Here is a 20686-nt window from a genome sequence, read left to right as displayed (position 1 = left end):
CCATCAGCTGCTCAGATTCTGAGATTTTGTAATCAACACCGATTAATCGTGAAGAATGAACCTTAACAATTTGATTTCCATGCTTGATAACTACTGTTTATCATCCCGACCGATTATCTTACCAGGGCCCTTCCATTTCCTATGGTTCTCTCTTTTATGATAGACCATATCTCCTGAACTAAATTCCTCCTCAGATGGCCTTATACAAGGCCTCAGAGTTCTACGAATTTTCTGAGACCTCAGCCTTGAAAGCCCGTCTCCCTGCATGTAAAGCATTCAAAGGTGTAGAAAAAATGGAACTAATTGTAGTACCTTCTACAGCAGGAGGATCATCACACAGTACAGAAGGCAATTTGGGATTCTGCCCATAGACCAATTGATAGGGACTATATCCTCCAACTATCTGAAGTGAATTCTTCGCATGAACTGACCATGCCAGGGCATGCACATTTGGTCCAACAGGGAGTCTTTATCCAAGAACCGAACCCCAGCTTGAACCAGGAGCCTGTCCATATGTGACACCCTAGCACAATCTAGCAATTTAAAAGCTAGCACTGAACCAGGGGTCTCCAAACTGAATTTCCTCAATCTTTAATGCAGTCTGTTAAAGTCCACGATTTACTCCTCCATTGAATAACTACCTGATTTTGGAAATCTATCAAAGTCTGACCTTGCCTCATACACATTCAATAGGTAAACTTTCTTGTAAATTTCATCCAAAAATCCTAACAGTAGATCCAACCCTTCATCAGTATCTAACTGACGAGCATCCAGTTCAGAAAACACTTTACTTCTGATTTAACTTTTGGTAAGAAGTGACAACGTCTAGGCCATACCTTGTTTCCTTTTTGGTAGAGATGTAATCAGTGTCCACATATCCACTTCATTCTTCCACTGGTCATATGGTTCAGACTCCGAAAACACCGGAGGGTAATCATACCCTGACAATTTGCACCTGCTTTCTGCCATGTTTTCACAATAACCTTTGAGACTTTAGTTTTCTATCCCAAAAAAATTTCTTATTTTCCAACTTTCAGCTTCAGGCAGCCATCCTCTGCTACCATGTTCAACTCCAGAAAGATTGTTATAGAAGGATAAGACTGGAGCCTATATTTACTCAGTTTCACATTTATTGTGCAGAATAAAAGTATTACAAACATGCAGCTCTTCAAACAATTCCCTCCCCCAAACACTGGCAGGCAAGATAAAGGAAAATCCAAAGGCGTTTTATAAGTACATAAGGGCAAGAGGATAACCAAGGAAAGAGTGGGGCCCATTAGGGACCAAAGTGGCAATCTGTGTGTGGAGCCGGAGGACATAGGTGAGGTTTTGAATGATTACTTTTCATCAGTGTTCACTATGGAGTAGGACGATGTAGGTGTAGCGATCAGGGAGGGAGATTGTGATGTACTTGAACATATTAGCATTGAAAGGGAGGAAGTATTAGCTGTTTTAGCGGGCCTAAAAGTGGATAAATCCCCAGGCCCAGAAGTGATGTATCCCAGGCTGTTATGTGAGGCAAGGGAGGAGTTGGCAGGGGCTCTCAAACAACTTTTCAAATTCTCTCTGGCCACAGGAGAGGTACCAGAGGACTGGAGGACAGCAAATGTGGTACCATTATTCAAGAAGGGTAGCAGGGATAAACCAGGTAATTACAGGCCGGTGAGTCTAACATCAGTGGTAAAGAAACTATTGGAAAAAAATCTGAGGGACAGGATTAATCTCCACTTGAAGAGGCAGGGATTAATCACGGATAGTGAGCATGGCTTTGTCAGGGGGAGATAGTGTCTAGCAAACTTGATTGAATTTTTCGAGGAGGTGACTAGATGTGTAGATGAGGGGAAAGCAGTTGATGTAAACTACATGGACTTCAGTAAGGCTTTCGATAAGGTCCCGCGTGGAAGATTGGTTAAGAAGGTAAGAGCCTATGGGATCCTGGGCAATTTGGATCCAAAATTGGCTTAGTGGCGGGAGACAGAGGGTGATGGTTGAGGGTTGTTTTTGCAAGTGGAAGCCTGTGACCAGTGGTGTACCGCAGGGATCGGTGCTGAGACCCTGGCTGTTTGTAGTGTACATTTCTGATTTAGACGTGAATATAGGAGGTATGATCAGTAAGTTTGTAGATGACATGAAAATTGGTGTTAACGTAAATAGTGAAGAGGAAATCCTTAGATCACAGGACGATATAGATGGGCTGGTAAGATGGGCGGAGCTGTGGCAAATGGAATTTAAACCTGAGAAGTGTGTGGTGATGCATTTTGGGAGAACTAACAAGGCAAGGGAATATAAAATGGTTGGTAGGACCCTAGGAAGTATAGACGGACCTTGGTGTACTTGTCCATCGATCACTGAAGGCAGCAGCACAGGTAGATAGAAAGGCTTTTTTTTTATTCATTCATGGGATGTGGGCTTCACAGGCCAGGCCTGCTTTTATTGCCCATCCCTAATTGCCCTTGAACTGAGTGGCTTGCCATGCCATTTCAAGTGCATGTAAGAGTTAACCACATTGCTGTGGGTCTGGAGTCACATGTAGGCCAGACCAGGTAAGGACAGCAGATTTCCTTCCCTAATGGACATTAGTGAACCAGATGGGTTTTTACAACAATTGACAATGGTTTCATGGCCATCGTTAGACTAGCTTTAAATTCCAGATTTAATTGAATTCAAATTCCACCTTCTGCTGTGGTGGGATTCGAACCCATGTCCCCAGAGCAATACCCGGGTCTGTGGGGTTACTAGTCCAGTGACAATACCACTATGCCACCACCTCTCCCTTGGGATACTTGCCTTTATTAGCTGAGGCATAGAATATTACAGCAGAGGGGTTATGATGGAGCTGTATAAAATGCTAGTTAGGCCACAGCTGGAGTACTTTGTACAGTTCTTGGCACCATGCTATAGCAAGGAAGTGATTGACCTGGAGAGGTTGAAGAGGATGTTGCCTGGGCTGGAGCATTTCAGCTGTGAAGATAGACTAGATAGGCTAGGGTTGTTTTCCTTAGAGCAGAGAAGGCTGAGGGGGGTACTTAAGGAAGTGGCCTGAGAAATAGTGGATGCATTGGTGGTCATCTTCCAAGATTCTATAGACTCTGGAACAGTTCCTACAGATTGGAGGGTTGCTAATGTAACCCCACTATTTAAAAAGGGAGGTAGAGACAAAGCAGGGAATTATAGACCAGTCAGCCTGACGTCGGAAGTGGGGAAAATTCAAGAGTCCATTATCAAAGATTTTATAGCCGAGCACTTAGAGAACAGTGGTAGAATCGGGCAGAGTCAGCATGGATTTAAAAAAGGGAAATCATGCTTGACAAATCTACTAGAATTCTTGGAGGATGTAACTAGTAGAGTTGATGAGGGAGAGCCAGTGGATGTGGTTTTTTTGGACTTTCAGAAGGCTTTCGACAAAGTTCCATGTAAGAGATTAGCGTGTAAAATTAAAGCGCATGGAATTGGGGGTAGTGTATTGCGATGGATAGAAAATTGGTTGGCGGACAGGGAAAAAAGACTAGGGGTAAACGGATCTTTTTCTAAATGGCAGACAGTGACTAGTGGGGTACCGCAGGGATTGGTGCTAGGACCCCAGCTATTCACAATATACATTAATGATTAAATGAGGGAAATAAATGCAATATCTCCAGTTTTGCAGATGACACAAAACTGGGCGGGAGGGTGAATTGTGAGGAGGATGCAGAGAGGCTTCAGGGTGATTTGGACAAGTTCAGTGAGTGGACTAATGCATAGCAGATGCAGTATAATGTGGATAAATGTGAGGTTATTCACTTTGGTAGCAAAAACAGGAAGGCAGATTGCTATCTGAACGGCTGTAAACGGAGAGTGGGGAATTTACAGCGAGACCTGGGTGTTCTCATACACCAGTCGCTGAAGGTAAGCATGCAGGTGCAACAGGCGGTAAAAAAGGCAAACGTTATGTTGGCTTTCATAGCGAGAGGATTCGAGTACAGGAGCAGGGATGTCTTGCTGCAATTATACAAGGCCTTGGTGAGGCCACACCTGGAATATTGTGTGCAGTTTTGGTCTCCTTATCAGAGAAAGGATGTTCTCGCTATAGAGGGAGTGCAGCGAAGGTTTACCAGACTGATTCCTGGGATGGTGGGACTGACGTATGAAGAGAGATTGAGTCAGTTAGGATTAAATTCACTGGAGTTCAGAAGAGTGAGGGGGGATCTGATAGAAACCTATAAAATTCTAACAGGACTTGACAGGGTAGATGCAGGAAGGATGTTCCTGATGGCTGGGGAGTCTAGAACCAGGAGTCATAGTCTAAGGATACAGGGAAAACCCTTCAGGACTGAGATGAGGAGAAATTTCTTCACCCAGAGAGTGGTGAGCCTGTGGAATTCACTACCACAGAAAGCAGTTGAGGCCAAAACATTGTATGTTTTCAAGAAGGAGTTAGATATAGCTCTTGGGTCTAAAGGGATCAAAGGGTATGGGGCAAAAGCAGGAACAGGCTACTATGCTGGATGATCAGCCATGATCATAATGAATGGTGGAGCAGGCTCAGAGGGCCAAATGGCCTACTCCTGCTCCTATTTTCTATGTTTCCATGGGACCTGATTGAGGTATACAAAATTATGAGGAGCATTGATAGGATAGATAGGAAGAAACTTTTTCCCTTCGCAGAGGGGTCAATAACCAGGGGGCATAGATTTAAGGTAAGGAGCAGGAGGATTAGAGGGGATTTGAGGAAAAAAAATTTCACCCAGAGGGTGGTTGGAATCTGGACCACACTGCCTGAAGGGTTGGTAGAATCAGGAACCCTCACAACATTTAAGAAGTATTTAGATGAGCACTTGAAACACCATAGCATACCATAGCATAGCATACCAAGTGCTAGAAAATGGGATGGGAATAGATAGGTGCTTGAAGGCCGGCACAGACACGATGGGCCGAAGGGCCTATTTCTGTGCTGTATAACTCTATGACTCTTTGAGTCCCAGTGATTGTCTGCTTTTAAGTGCTCAACTAAAATCCCAGTTAACCCCCTTCACCTTCAAATAATCAGACAATTAACAACCTACAGCTGTAGCACCAAGCACCCATCTGCATTGCCTGCTTGCCTTCTCTTAGGAGACTTTCAACACCAGTAACACTTTCTGAAAATCTTCTATCGAGGATGACACAATTACCAACTCCATAAAACGCTCTGATAATTCTACCTCTGAGAAGTCAGAGTTTGCCCTTCTCCTGGCACCTGCTTATGAACTGGTCAATCGTCTCTCTTTATTGCTGCCTGTCTGTCATCAGCACTAGGCGGTGAATCCTGAAATTAATCCTGACCTTGAGCTGATCCTCTAACATAGACCATCGTCTTGTTGGCTCCTTCAGAAAGTCCCGAGGTGTTAATCCGGTGTAGCCCATCATTACCGATTGCTAATTTTATCATGACCACTTGTTTTTCCAACTCCATGACAGCCAAATCCAAAAGACCACAACTCCATTCTTTGAGCTTGGTTTTACCAAGCCCTCAATGTTGGGCTCTGTAGCGGGCAGGGGCCAGAAGATCGTACCAGCAGTGGTCCACCATGATGGTCGACGCCGGGAGACCCAGGCCCAATTATCCCAGGGGTGGCGAGGCTCTGTGGCAGCACCACCCCCCCCACCTCCCCCAGCCACCATTGCGCGACAGGACCTGGATTTCAATATTTAAAGTAATGACTTACATAAATTTAAATAAACTTACCTTGAACCTTCCAAGCCGCCACCATCTCCGGTGTGGCAGCCACCACTCTCACACCTGCAGTTCCCCCGTCCGGGGAAAGCCTGCGTGACAATAGTGGAGTGGGGGGAGGAGTAAAGATTTTCAGTGCGAGGTGGGGTGGGGCGGGGTCAAATAAATGTAATGGGTAAAGGGGATGGTGGGATGGGGTGAACTTTAAACTTTGTGCAATCTGGGATGCGGGAGAAGGTCAGAATTAAAAGGTAAGTGTTTTGGTGGGGGAATGGCAAATAGTTATTGTAATTGGTATTGTGGGGGGTTGGGAAAGGGGCGTTAGAAACTAATTTAATAAATTTTGGGGGGTGTATCTTTAAAAGTTCAAACTGACTCTCAGGGCTGTCTACCCTTTAGAAATGGCGTCAGCACCTGCACATAAGCAGCTGAAGCCATTGCCAGGGACGGATTGCCTGGCCCCTTCATGAGTTTGGTGGGGGGGGGGCGCGGGCCGTCCCAGCTGCTTAAATGAGCTGCCGCATGTGAGATCACCGCAGCTCTCTGGCGTGTGGCCCACACGTGTGGGCCACTATTTTTTTAGCTCGCCGTCAGGATCAGTGGCGGGCTGTTAAAATCCAGCCCTTTGTTTAAGAAGTTGAAAATCGTGGAGGAAGTCTTGAGCTTTCCAGTTCATGGAATGATATTTAGTGGATGTGGTGCCGAGCTCCCAGTGTCAAAAATGCTGTTGGAGTATTTCCCCTTAAATTGCAGCCTCCACTGCTTTGCTTTTTTCTCGGGCCGTTCCCTGGAGGGAAAATAAAACTTGCAGGTCCACTGTCTGCAGCGTTGAGATTTGGCCATGTCCAGAACCTGTACCTGCAGCTTGGGCTTTCTGCCTGCTATCGGGGAGGCCTCGCCCACGAAGCGCTAACAACAGGAAAAAACCCGGCGCATCATGGCAATGCCGATCCACAGCCTCGACGAGAACTGAACATGCTTGTGGTCTCTGAGCACAATTCAGCCCAATTTCTGCTGTTTTTCTTCTGGCCACAGTCGATGTGAACAATCCCCTTTGTGTACTCACTGTGTCTTGAGCACCCACTTTATGGAAGGTCATTAAACTTACCCGTGCCAAATCGCCACCAAGAAATAGTTGTGCTGCCCTTTCCATGCCAGAGACAATGGGAGAGATCACTGGTCTCGATGTTCTGCCGTGATGGCTGGTTCCCGTGAGTGCTGTAGCCACATCGTGAATGGTGTGCTGCTTCAGAGACCACACACTGTCGTGATGTCAATGGGGGTTTGATTGTTCAGAAACCAAACACTGTCACCGATGCCGTCAATCTCACCAAGGCCATCATCTTGCATTATTGCTTTTATGTAGCAATATGGAACCAAATAATCTTAAATTGAGTGGTCAAAAACTGGGGATTCTTTATACTTGTATGGTAACACATTTACAAGAGAGCTCTGTCTGACACCTGTGACTAGGTGCCCTGCTCAACTCCAAATAGTTGATCACATGCTGACTGATATCACTTCCTGTGATTCTGTGTGGAGTATCTACATTGCTAAAGCAATATCGCAACAGGGTCTACTTCCCAAGAGTCAGCTACCTGCAAATGACAGAGCACCAGTGCCGTCGGAGGCTGCACCTATCCAGGCAGATTATCATGGACATTTGTGCTCTTATCCACAATGACCTGAGTCCTTGTAGCTCCCATGGCAGTCCCTTACCTGCAGCCATCATGGTCACAGTCCCCCTGAATTTTTATGCAACTGAGTCGTTCCAGAGATCAGCTGCGAACCTATGTGGCATCTCCAAGTCAGCAGCTCATCATGCCATTTGGCAGGTCAAAGATGCCATATTCAGGAGGGTGGGGGAATACATCCCTTTGACAGAGGTGAATTTGGGCTTTGCTGCCATCAATGGATTCCCTCAGGTCCAGGGGGTCATTGATTGTACCTACGTGGGCATCAAGGCACAGACAGACCTGCCAGTCAGATTCCTGAACAGAAGGGGCTGGTCATTGACTGTCCAGCTGGTCTGTGACCATAAGAAGTGATTCTTGTAGGTCTGCGCCCAGTTCCCGGGCAGCTGTCATGACTTCTTTATCCTGCGTGACCCCCCGAATGCCGCACCTCTTCAGGCCCAAATCCAGACTCCAGGGGTGGCTACTGGGAGATAAGGGTTATTCCCTAAAGTGATGGTTCCTAAAACCCGTCCACTACCCAGACATGGATGGAGAGGAGCGCTATAACCAGAGCCATACGCTAACACAAACCTGCATTGAACAGACCAATGGCACCTTGAAGAAGCACTTCTGTTGCCTTGACCGGTCAGGTGGTGCCCTCCTGAGCCAGCCAGTGTGTCTCGTGTCTTGCACAGACAAAGAGGTCTGGAGATGGATGAGGAGGAGGAACTGGAATGCCACTCCACCTCAGAGGAGGGCTGGGAAGAGGGGGAAGAGGAGGAGGAAGGGATCACTCCAGACGTGTCCAGAGCCCAGACATGAGAGGATGCCTGGTGATACCATCCCAGACCTCAGGGTGAACTGCAGGCTGGCATGGTCGCTAGGGCCATACTGATTCAGCAGCATTTCACCTGATCACCTCCAAGCCCTTATGACTGATGATCCCACAACTCACCTTACAGCATGGAGAGCTATCATTCTGTGATGACCCATATCTCTGAAGTCCCATTGCCAGCCATGACCATAGAGAATGAGGCTTCCACCGCCAACATTCTCCAACATCACAAATCATGGAAGTAGAGCAATCCCAGGGCCCCATGGCCCCCACACCAACCCTACAAAACTCTATCCCCCTTTTAGCATGAAATATCTGGGATCATCGGTCAAAAGGGCCCCGAGGTGATCAGGTGAAACGCTGCTGAATCAGTGTGGCCCTAACATAAAATATCAAAAACACACATGTTAGATTGATAACATAAACAAGTGATAGTGTAATGAAAACAAGAGAGCAGACAAATGTGGAAAACAGCACCCAGGTGACCCATTAAGTGAAATCATTGGCATGGCATCTTTCTTTCCCTACCACTTCTATGGGGTGCTGCCCCACCCCATGGCAGAGGATGAGATGGAGGTAGCCTGCTTCCTAGTCTCTGCCTCCGGCTAAGATGCCTGTAGCTTCCATCCTCATCTTGGAGGTGCCTGTGGGGATCCTTCATAGGCTGCCACGTCTGCATCATTGCAGGGGCAGCCTCTGTCACAGGGTCTTGGCCCACAGATGCCTCCCAAGTCAGAGGGGGCGAGGGGCTGAAGGGTGGCACTGGTGCCCCTGTGGGTGGCCCCTTCATCTGCCACTTCGACCATCTCAGCCCTTTCCTGGCACCCTTGGATGCTGGATGTGGCCACCGACTGTGATGCAGCTGACATCTACTCCGAACATCTCAGCGCCATCAGCAACACTGAGTGATCTATGTTACAAGAGAGTCTCAATCATTCTGTGCACGTCAGCGTACTGCTCCTGCACCCACTCAGAGTGGTGCTGCTTATGGCTCTCCAAGAGGTTGCCCAATCTCTCAATGGAGGAGCTCATGCAGTTGAAACCCTGAGACATGACAGAGCACATGTGCTGCATGGACTCCTCCATTGCCTGCCCATGGCTCCTCAGGGCCTCACGGAACTCCAATAAACTTATCTGCTGGTTCTCAAGTAAGATCCTCCTTGTTTGTGACACCCGAGGACCAGCATCTTCGCCCAGCGGAACATTGCCGTGTCTGTCCTCAGTCTGACTCGGCCTCTCCCTCCTCCTCCTCCTGCTCATGTATGTTGTGAGGTTCAATCGATGCTCCCTGTTCTAAGCTACTCTTGGGTCCAACCAAGGTGAATGTGTCTGCTCTGGTGGAAGGTGCTGAAGTATGATGTGACGGTGCTGGTTCCGGTGAGTCTCCCCGCACTCCCTGCGGAGCAGGGTGGTGATGATTGTACTTGAGCACTCTCTTCCCCCTCTGCAACTGGCCCAGTGGGAAACACAAGAAAGTGGAAATGAGAACTTTTCCTACTCAACAAGTGCCCCAGCACAACCAATCCCTTAAGTGACAGCAGTCAAAGATCCACAGCACACATTGGGCAGGAGTCTCCTCCATGCCCTCCATGTCACGATAGAGCTATCAAATGACCCTGCTGTTGATGGACTCCCATCTCACTATCTCCCACAGCCTGACGAGTTGGCACCCTGGAGACCTCCACCTTTTCCAGCATGACATACAAGTGAACTGCTGTGCCCCTTTCTGAATAGTGCCCAATATCTGAGGGTGACTGCCATCTATCTCAGTGATGTGACTGGACATAAAGGTGTGCAAAGGAAACCCGACCCCAGTCCGAATGCCAGAGCCGGAAGCCTGACATGACCCGGCCCGCACCCGACACGTGTCGTCTGGTCCCGTCGGGGTCGTGTTGGGTAGCAGGCCTTTATATCAGTACATGGGTAATCTGGAATGCCCCACCTGAAAATATGGTAGAAACAGGCACAGTAGTAACTTTCCAAAGGGAATTAGATATATACTTGAAAAGGAAAAATTTGTAGGGCCATGGGGAAAGAGCAGGGGAATAGGACTAATTGGAAAGCTGTTCCAAAGATCCAGCACAAATATGATGGGCTGAATGGCCCCCTTCTGTGCTGTATGATTCTAGAATATTGAAATTTGCTGATGCTACTAAATTGGGGGAAATGTGAAGATAGGCTAGCAGAATGAGCAGTAGTTAAATGAGGTGAACATGGACAGCCTGGCAATAACAGTGAAGATGCTGGCTGCTTCCTCCTTCTCTTCTCCCTCTTCATCCTCCTGAACTGCTTGTTGTATTCCTAGTGGCAAGGGCTCTATCCTCATGATGGCCACATTGTGTAGGATTTAGCAGACCACCATGAATCAGGTTACATGCTCTAGCGAGTACTGAAGGGCTCCCTCAAAGTGGTCTAGGCAGCTGAACTGGTGCCTCGACACACTATGGGTCTTGACAATATTCTGGCAATAGTACTTTATAGCATTTTATACATTTTCTTTGAACACTTTTATTATTAATTATAAAAATATTGAAGATTGGAGAAAGGCCTGGGCAACGTAGTTATAGGCAGGAGGTTATGAGATGACATTTCCAGAAATGCATCCGACCAGAGTGAGCAACCCTATGTAGAGTCCTGTATTCTAACACAGTCATTGTAAGTTATCAATTTTTATCAATGATTGCCAGCAGTTGCATCATGCCTGCAGATGTGCTGGAACACTGCTGGACTGAAAAGAAAACCGGGCAACCACTCAAAAGGTAGACCTTTTAAAAAGCATATAATTTACAGGAATAGCACAGTTGTCAGGGACTTTCTTTTTACTTCGTAATACATTAGTCTCATATTTTCATGCAAAATTTGCTAATAGAGATTTGTATTTACCTGATACTATAAGAAATAATTGTAGTTTAATTATTTGAATTTTAAGGATACATTTTTCAATCAATTTCACAAAATCTTCCTTTCAAATCATTTCTCCCAGCGAAACTATTCCTAGTCCCCATTAATGTCCCAACTAAGCTCAGCTAAATGACCCACAGAATGGGGAACTGAATCTGAGACCTTTCTTATTTGTATGGCTCAATACATCATCCATTGTGTATTTATCCACTTAGATATTCGGGTAGCTACTTCATTTGTTTAAAAAAAGAGACAAATTTAGCCTCATACCTAAATCTATCATTACATCATATTGATAAGGATAAGGCATTATAGAGTTTTTTAGTCTGTTTGATGCCTGGAACAGTCCACAACAAATACAATGCTGAAAAATTGGCTGCTACTAGTAATCAGCAGCTTCAAGATCTTTCTTGCCACATTCATTTATAATGTCTTCTCTCACATTTTTATAGAAATTAGGATTCTTTAAAAATAAGCACCACCTGCCAATGTTATTGTGTCACTGGTCATACCATTACACTCTTGTCTCTATGCAGTTAAAGGTAAATATCTTAGAAAGGATATCACCATGACAAGAGAACTTTAAACAAATGCAAAAGTGTCCAAAACATTACTATTTTTCTCAAGCCAGTAAAGATGAATTTAGAACCATCGAACCATAAAAAAAAATTACAGCACAGAAGGAGGTCATTCAGCCCACCGTCTCTGCACCGGCTGAGAAAACTAGTCGTCCAATCTAATCCCACCTTCCAGCACCTGGTCCCTAGCCTTACAGGTTACAGCACTTCAGGTGCATGTCCAGGTACCTTTTAAATGAGTTGAGGGTTTCTGCCTCCACCACCATTCTGGGCAGTGAATTCCAGACACCCACCACCCTCTGGGTGAAAAAGTTTTTCCTCATGTCCCCTCTAATCCTTCTACTAGTCACCTTAAATCTGTGCCGCCGGTAATTGATCTCGCTACTAGGGGAAACAGGACCTTCCTGTCTACTCTATCTAAGCCTCTCATAATTTTGTACACCTCAATTAAGTCACCCCTCAGCCTTCTCTGTTCTAAGGAAAACAACCCCAGCCAATCCAATCTTTCCTCATAACTGCAACTTTCAAGCCCTGGCAACATTCTTGTAAATCCCCTTTGTACTCTATCCAGAACAACTATTATTAATCATGGTGTTCTAACTACACACTACGTCCTACCTGCTAATGTCCACATACTCAACTCTGAAGGAGATTGAAGGAAGAGCTATAATGTATAACTTTGTTACAATTTCTGTCAAAAATTTATACAGCATGCCCCCAACCCACAAAAACATTTTGTCTATCCAAGCACAGACTGAGAGTGATATGTTGTAAATAATATTCCTCTTTGAGGATTGGCCAATATCATAAACTATGGCACCACATTAATAAAACGGGGGTTTTATTCTGTTTGTATTGAGCCCCACTTGTCTTATTTATAGTTGGTGCAGGGTCAACACAAAAGGTGATGGGGAGGGGAAAGAAAGAAGTTGCAAAAGTGGTAGTTATACTACACTGCTTTCAAATATTGATAAATTCTAAGCACTGATTCTGAATTTATGGAGTTTACACTGTTAGTCAAAGTTCAGATTTTTGGATGAAAGTGAAACACCGCGGATGCTGGAAATTTGAAATAAAAACAGAAAGGGCTGGAAATACTCAGCAAGTCTGGCAGCATCTTTGGAGAAACAGAGTTAATGTTTCAGTTCAATGACCTTTCATCAACCTGAAACATTAACTCTGTTTCTCTCTCCACAGATGCTGCCCGATTTCCTGCATATTTCCAGCACTTTGTTTTGATTTCAGATTTTGGATCTGTCTGGTCAATTTTGAGTTAAACTATGGACTGAGAAAATATTCAATCATTGCATATTCCTCAAGAATTGTAATGTTTCCCACTGTGAGGTATGATAACACCGCATACAAGTGGCACAGCATTTTCTAAAGCTTCTTTTCAATGTGCATGGTACATTTCTATAAACCTCTTTCGAACTAATTCACAGAAATAATTATGGCTTTTTCAAATTAGTTTTCTGGATCACCCATGCCCAAATTAACTAATTATAACAGATAACACTGATATTTTTTGATATTCTGCAATAGTACTGAATCCTCTGCTTTTCTTCCAGCTTGAACATATAAAGGATAAAAATGTAGACTCCTTTGCAGTTATTCGCTTGGTAAAAGCCCGTAATAGTCGAGGCATCACTATGATAAACATTATAGTGTGGTAAGTTTTAGAGCTAAGAAAAATCCTCAAACATGTTTATCAAATAAAATCGAGCTTCTAGTCTATTGTGTTCGGGAGATCATTAGAGTTATACTGCACAGATGGTTTGCAGTTTCTGCCTTTTTTACTCCAGATCAGATCGAATTGGTGGGGAACTTACTGCAATGTCGTTATTGGCGATGATCGATGTAAGTAACACCATTGATTGCCTTGATCCCCAGGACCAATCGAAAGCCCAAATATGCTGTGAAACCCAATGAACTTCACAGTGATGCCTAAGGAGCTTTGAAGCAGTGCTACTGCTCAGAAGCTGACCAACTGTATACACAGTAAAAAAAACAGTTTGAAGACAGTGGCACAACTGTCCAATACGATCTTATTGCTAATTATAAAATGAAAGAAAAAGTGAAGGAAAACGAAAGAATGATACAGCACAGAAGGAGGCCATTTGTCCTATTGTGCCTGTGCTAGCTCTTTGAAAGAGCTATCCAATTAGTCCCAATTCCCCTTCTCTTCTATTGTCCTTTATCCTATTCTCCTTTAAAAAATTATTATTGAATCTTCTTCCACCACCCTTTCAGGTGGTACATTCCAGATCGTAACAACTCGCTGTGTAAAAAAAAACTTTTCCACATGTCTTCTTTTGAACACCTCAATCAAATCTCCCCTCAACCTTCTCTGCTCTAAGGAGAACAACTCCAGCTTCTCCAGTCTATCCATGTAGCATAGCTGATACTATTCTAATAAATATTCTCTGCGCCCACTCTACACCCTTAGCATCCTTCCAAACATTTGGTGCCCAGAATTGGCTACCATACTCCAACTGTGGCTGAATCAGTGTTTCATAAAAGTTTAGCCTAACTTTCTTGCTTTGGAACTCTATGCCTCTATTTATAAAGCTAAGAAGCCTGTATACCTTCTCAACTTGTCCTGCCACCTTCAAACACTTGTGTTACTACATCCCCAGGTCACTCTGTTGTTCCTACACCCTTTTAAATTTGTACCATTTAGTTCATAATGCCTCCCCTCATTCTTCCTACCAAAATGAATCATAGTTCTCTCTGCATTAAATTTCATCTGCCACATGTCTGCCTATTTCACCAGACTATGTCTCCTGAATTCTATTATTATCCTCCTCACTGTTTAGTACATTTCTGAGATTCATGTCATCTGAAAACTTTGAAATTCTGCCCTGTATATCCAGGTCCAGGTTATTAATACATATCAAAAAGAGCAGTGATTTTAATACCGTCTCCTGGGAACACCATCGTAAATTTCCCTCCAATCTGAAAAACAACTGTTCACCACTACTCTTTGCATTCTGTCCCTTGGCTAAATTTGTGTCCAGGCAAGCACTGCCCCTTTAAGACCAAAGTAAGACATTCTTGCATTTATATAGCATCTTTCGTAACCTCAGGACTTCCCAAAGTGCTTTAAAGCCACTAAAGTGCATTTGAAGCATAGTCACTGTTGTAATGTAGAAAACCCAGCAGCCAAATTGCACACAGCAAGATCCTACAAATAGTAGCAACAACAACTTATATTTATGTAGCGCCTTTAATGCAATAAAACGTCCCAAGGCACTTCATAGGAGCATTATAAAACAAAATATGACACAGAGCCACAGAAGGAGACATTAGATCAGATGACCAAAAGCTTGGGCAAAGAGGTAGGTTTTAAAGAGTGTCTTAAAGGAGTAAAGTGAGGTGGAGAGATAGAGAAATGTAGGGAAGGCATTCCTGAGCTTAGGGCCCAGGCAACTGAATGTGCAGCAACCAACGGTGGAGCGATTCAAATTGAGGATACCCAAGAGGCTAAAATTAGAGAAGCATAGATATTTCGGATGGTTATGGGGCCGGAGGAGATTACATAGGTAGGGAGGGTCTGAGAATTTTGAAATCAAGATGTTGCTTGACTAAAAGCCAATGTAGGCCAGCGAGCACAGGGCTGATTGCTGAACGGGACTCGTTGCAAGGTAAGACACAAGCAGCAGAATTTTGGGTGGCCTTAGGTTTATGGAGGGTAGAATTTGTGAGACCAGCCAGGAGTGCTTGGAATACTCAAGTTTAATGGTAACAAAGGCATGAATGAGGGTTGCAGCAGCAGATGAGCTAAGACAAGGCAATGTTACAAAGGTGGAAATAGGCAGTGTTAGTGATGCTACAAATATGAAGTTGGAAGCTCATCTCGTGGTTAAATGTGGCACCAAGGTTGCGAACAGAATGGTTTAATCTCAGACTGTTGCCAGGGAGAGGGATGGAATTGGTAGCTAGAGAACTGAGTTTGGAATGGGAACCAAAAACAATGGGCTCAGTCTTCCCAATATTTAAGTGGAGGAGATTTCTGCTCATCCGGTACTGGATGTCGGATAGGCAGTCTGATAATTTAGCAACTGTGGAAGAATCGAGAGAGGTGGTGGTGAGGTAGAGCTGGGTGTTGTACATGTGAAAACTAACACTGTGCTTTCAGAGGATGTTGCCAAGTGGCAGTATGTAGATGAGAAATGGTGGGGGCGGGTGGAGCCCAAGTATGGATCCTTGGGGGACACCAGAGGTAATAGTGCAGAAGCAGGAAGAGAAGCCATTGCAAGTGATTCCATGGATACGATTAGATAGATACGAATGGAACGAGGTGAGAGCACTTCCATCCAGCTGGAAGACAGTGGAGAGGCTTTGAAGGAGGATGGTTTGGTCAACACTGTCAAAGGCTGCAGAGAGGTTGAGAGGGATGAGGAGGGAACATTTACCTTTGTCACAGTCACCTAGGATGTTGTCATTTGTGATTTTGATAAGAACTGTTTCGGTGCTGTGGCAGGGACAGATACCTGATTGCATAGATTCAAACATGGAGTTCCAGGATAGAGGGGAACAAACTTGGAAGGCAGCAACACATTCAAGGACGTCACAGAGGAAAGGGAATTTGGAGACGGGATAGTAGTTTGCAAGGATGGTGGGGACAAGGGTTGTTTTTTTGAGAAGAGTGATGACAACAGATTTAAAGGAGAGAGGAATAGCACCTGAAGAGAGTGAACCATTAACAAGATCAGCTAACATGGGGACCAGGAGGGGAAGTTGGGTGGTCAGCAGTTTAATGGAAATAGGAGCAAGGGAGCAGGAGGTGGGCCTCATGGACAAGATGAGCTCAGAAAAGGCATGAGGGCAGTTGCAGAGAAACTAGAGAAAGATGCGAGTTCAGGGTTAGGTCATGGCGAACTTTTGAGGAAGTTTGGCCAGGTGGGCTACAGGAAGAGAGGGACCCAGCAGAGGCAGCTGATCACATTGTTTCAATCTTTGTGACAAAGAATTCCACAAGCTCCTCGCACTTATTGTTAGAGAGGAGGCGGTGGCGTATTGGTATTGTCACTGGACTAGTAAAACAGAGACCCAGGGTATTACTCTGGGGACATGGGTTCGAATCCCACCACAGCAGAAGGTGAAATTTGAATTCAATTAATAAAAATTCTGGAATTAAAAAGCTAGTCTAATGATGGCCATGAAACCATTATCAAATGTTGTAAAAACTCTGGTTCACGAATGTCCTTTTGGGAAGGAAATCTGCTGTCCATACCTGGTCTGGCCTACATGGGACTCCAGACCCACAGCAATGTGGTTGACTCTTACATGCCCTCTGAAATGGCCTAGCAAGCCACTCAGTTGTATCTAACCGCTACGAAGTCAATAAAAAGGAATGAAACCAGACGGATCACCCGGCATCGACCTAGGCACTGGAAACAACTGTGGCAAACCCAGCCCTGTCGACCCTGCAAAGTCATCCTTACTAACATCTGGGGGCTGGTGTCAAAGTTGGGAGTGCTGTTTGACAGACTACCGCACAGTCCTTGTGGAGATGAAGTCCCGCCTTCACATTGAGGATACCCTCCATCGTGTTGTGTGGCACTACCACCGTGCTAAATGGGATAGATTTCGAACAGATCGAGCAATGCAAAACTGGGCATCCATGAGGCACTGTAGGCCATCAGCAGCAGCAGAATTGTACTCAACCACCGTCTGTGACCTCATGGCCCGGCATAGCCCCCACTCAACCATTACCATCAAGCCAGGAGATCAACCCTCGTTCAATGAAGAGTGCAGGAGGGCATGCCAGGAGCAGCACCAGGCATACCTCAAAATGAGATGTAAAACTGGTGAAGCTACAACACAGGACTATCTGCATGCCAAACCATAAGCAGCATGCGATAGACTACGCTAAGTGATCCCATAACGAACGGATCAGATCTAAGCTCTGCAGTCCTGCCACATCCAGTCGTGCATGGTGGTGGACAATTAAACAACTAACTGAAGGAGGTGGCTCCACAAATATCCCCATCCTCAATGATGGGGGAGCCCAGCACATCAGTGCAAAAGATAAGGCTGAAGCACTTGCAACAATCTTCAGCCAGAAGTGCCGAGTTGATGATCCATCTCGGCCTCCTCCTGAAGTCCCCAGCATCACAGATGCTTGACTTCAGCCAATTCAATTCTCTCCGCGTGATATCAAGAAACGACTGAAGGCACTGGATACTGCAAAAGCTGTGGGCCCTGACAATATTCCGCCAATAGTACTGAAGACCTGTGCTCCAGAACCTGCCGCGTCCCTAGCCAAGCTGTTCCAATACAGCTACAACACTGGCATCTACCCTGCAATGTGGAAAATTGTCCAGGTATGTCCTGTACACAAAAAGCAGGACAAGTCCAACCTGGCCAATTACCGCACCACAGCCTACTCTCAATCATCAGTAAAGTGATGGAAGGTGTCATCAACAGTGCCATCAAGCGGCACTTGCTTAGCAATAACCTGCTCAGTGACGCTCACTTTGGGTTCCCCCAAGGCCACTCAGCTCCTGACCTCATTACAGCCTTGGTTCAAACATGGACAATAGAACTGAACTCAAGAGGTGAGGTGACAGTGACTGCGCTTGACATCAAGGCAGCATTTGACCGAGTATGGCATCAAGGAGCCCTAGCAAAACTGAAGTCAATAGGAATCAGGGGGAAAACCCTCCACTGGCTGGAGTCATACCTAGTGCAATGGGAGATGATTGTGATTGTTGGAGGTCAATCATCTGAGCTCCAGGACATCACTGCAGGAGTTCCTCAGGGTAGAGTCCTCGGCCTAACCATCTTCAGCTGCTTCATCAATGACCTTCCTTCAATCATGTCAGAAGTGGGGATGTTTGCTGATGATTGCACAATGTTCAACACCATTCGTGACTCCTCAGATACTGAAGCAATCCGTGTAGAAATGCAGCAAGACCTGGACAATATCCAGGCTTAGGCTGATTATGTGCGCTCATCCCCAAGGGGTCTCGCACAACTAGATTATCAATAATTCCTCTCTCATTACACAATTCCCAGTCTAGGATGGCCTGTTGTCTAGTTGGTTCCTCAACATATTGGTCCAGAAAACCATCCCGTATACACTCCAAGAATTCCTCCTCTACGGTATTGTGACTAATTTGATTTGCCCAATCTATACGCAGATTAAAATCACCCATAATTACAGATGTTCCTTTATCGCATGCATCTCTAATTTCCTGTTTAATGCCATTCCCAACATCACCACTACAGTTTGGGGGTCTGTATACAACCTCTACTAATGTTTTTTGCCCCTTAGTGTTTCTCAGCTCTACCCATACAGATTCCACATCGTCAGAGCTAATATCTTTCCTCACTATTGCGTTAATTTCCTCTTTAACTAGCAATGCAACTCCACTGCCTTTTGCTTTTTTTCTGTCCTTCCTAAATACTGAATACCCCTGGATGTTCATTTCCCATCCCTGGTCACCTTGCAGCCATGTCTCCGTAATCCTGACTATATCATACCCGTTTACATCTATTTGCGCGATTAATTCATCCACTTTATTGCGAATGCTCCATGCGTTAAGGCACAAACAGATTTCCATTCACAAAAACATCCGTCGACTACTACCCTTAGCTTCCTATCACTGAGCTAATTTTGGATCCAACCTGTCACACTCCCCTGTATCCCATGGCTTTCATTTTACTGACCAGTCTGCCATGTGTGACCTTGTCAAATGCCTTACGAAAAACAATGTAGATCACATCCACTGCACTACCCTCATCAATCCTTCTTGTTATTTCCTCAAATAATTCAATTAAGTTAGTAAGATATGGCCTTCCCTGAACAAATCCATGCTGACTATCCCTAATCAGTCCGTGCCTTTCTAAGTGGCAGTTTATCCTGTCCCTCAGAAATGATTCTAATAATTTACCCACCACTGAGGTCAGACTGTCCAGCCTATAATTATTTGGCTTATCTCTCGCACCCTTTTTACACAATGGTTAACGTTCGCAGACCTCCAATCCTCTGGCACCTCGCCCGCATCCAGTGAGGATTTGAAGATAATCCTCAGCGCATCTGCTATTTCCTCCCTGGCTTCCTTTAACAACCTGGGATGCAATCCATCTGGCCCTGGTGATTTATCCACTTTCAAGGATGTCAGACCCTATAGTACTTCCTTTCATTGCTTGTTGTAAAAACCCATCCGGTTCACTAATGTCCTTTAGAGAAGGAAATCTGCTGTCCTTACCTGCTGTGACCTACATGTGAGTCCAGGCCCACAGCAATGTGGTTTTAATGTCTCAACTGAAAGACAGTGCAGTACTCCTTCCGTATTGCACTGAAGTGCCAGCCTAGATTAGGTGTTCACAGTGGAGATGGTGGCAGGATGTTAAGATCACTGGACTAGTAATCTAGAGGTCCAGGCTAATGCTCCGGAATCATGGGTTCAAATCCCACCATAGCACCTAGTGAATTTAAATTCAATTCATAAATTCAAGTAATTAATTCAAAATCTGGAATTGAAAGCTAGTCTCTCAGTAATGGTGCCATGAAATTATCATTGCTTGTTGTAAAAACCCATCCCGTTCACTAATATCCTTTGAGGAAGGAAATCTGCTGTCCTTACCTACTCTGGCCTACATGTGAATCCAGGCCCACAGCAATGTGGTTGACTCTTAACTGTCCTCTGAAATGGCCTAGCAAGGGCAATTAGGGATGGGCAACAAAGCCTGACCTGTCAGCGACACCCCCATCTCATGAAAGAATTTTTTTTAAAAGTCTGTGGAGGGAGGCTTGTGCTCATAACCTTCTCGCACAGAGTGCGAGAGTGCTATCACTGAGCCAAGGCTGACACAAAAGAGTTAAACAATTCATGCAAGTTTTGCATTTTTATATTTTAAGCATCTTTATTCCTTTACCTAGGTTGATTAGCACAAATAGCATTAGTCTTATTTTATATATTCTTCTTCTTCTTTGGCCTCCTTATCTCGAGAGACAATGGATAGGCGCCTGGAGGTGGTCAGTGGTTTGTGA

At 45.0% G+C, this 20686-nt stretch overlaps 1 protein-coding gene across 4 annotated transcripts in view; it reads left to right on the top strand.

Annotated features, from left to right (window-relative positions):
* Window positions 1–20686, top strand: part of LOC137375964 (organic cation/carnitine transporter 2-like) — a 123100-nt gene that overhangs the window by 63669 nt on the left and 38745 nt on the right. For 3 of the 4 annotated variants that reach the window (XM_068043767.1, XM_068043769.1, XM_068043768.1), the window contains exon 6: window positions 13251–13351. The exons of the other annotated variant lie outside the window; for it this stretch is intronic. In XM_068043767.1, the coding sequence (XP_067899868.1) occupies window positions 13251–13351 (101 nt within the window). The remainder of the gene's footprint in view (window positions 1–13250; window positions 13352–20686) is intronic. 4 annotated transcript variants of the gene reach the window in all.

Source organism: Heterodontus francisci, chromosome 12 (assembly GCF_036365525.1).
Source record: "Heterodontus francisci isolate sHetFra1 chromosome 12, sHetFra1.hap1, whole genome shotgun sequence".
Lineage (NCBI taxonomy): Eukaryota > Metazoa > Chordata > Chondrichthyes > Heterodontiformes > Heterodontidae > Heterodontus > Heterodontus francisci.
The sequence above is the reverse complement of the archived record's forward strand: the minus strand, read 5'-3'. Positions and strand labels throughout refer to the sequence as shown.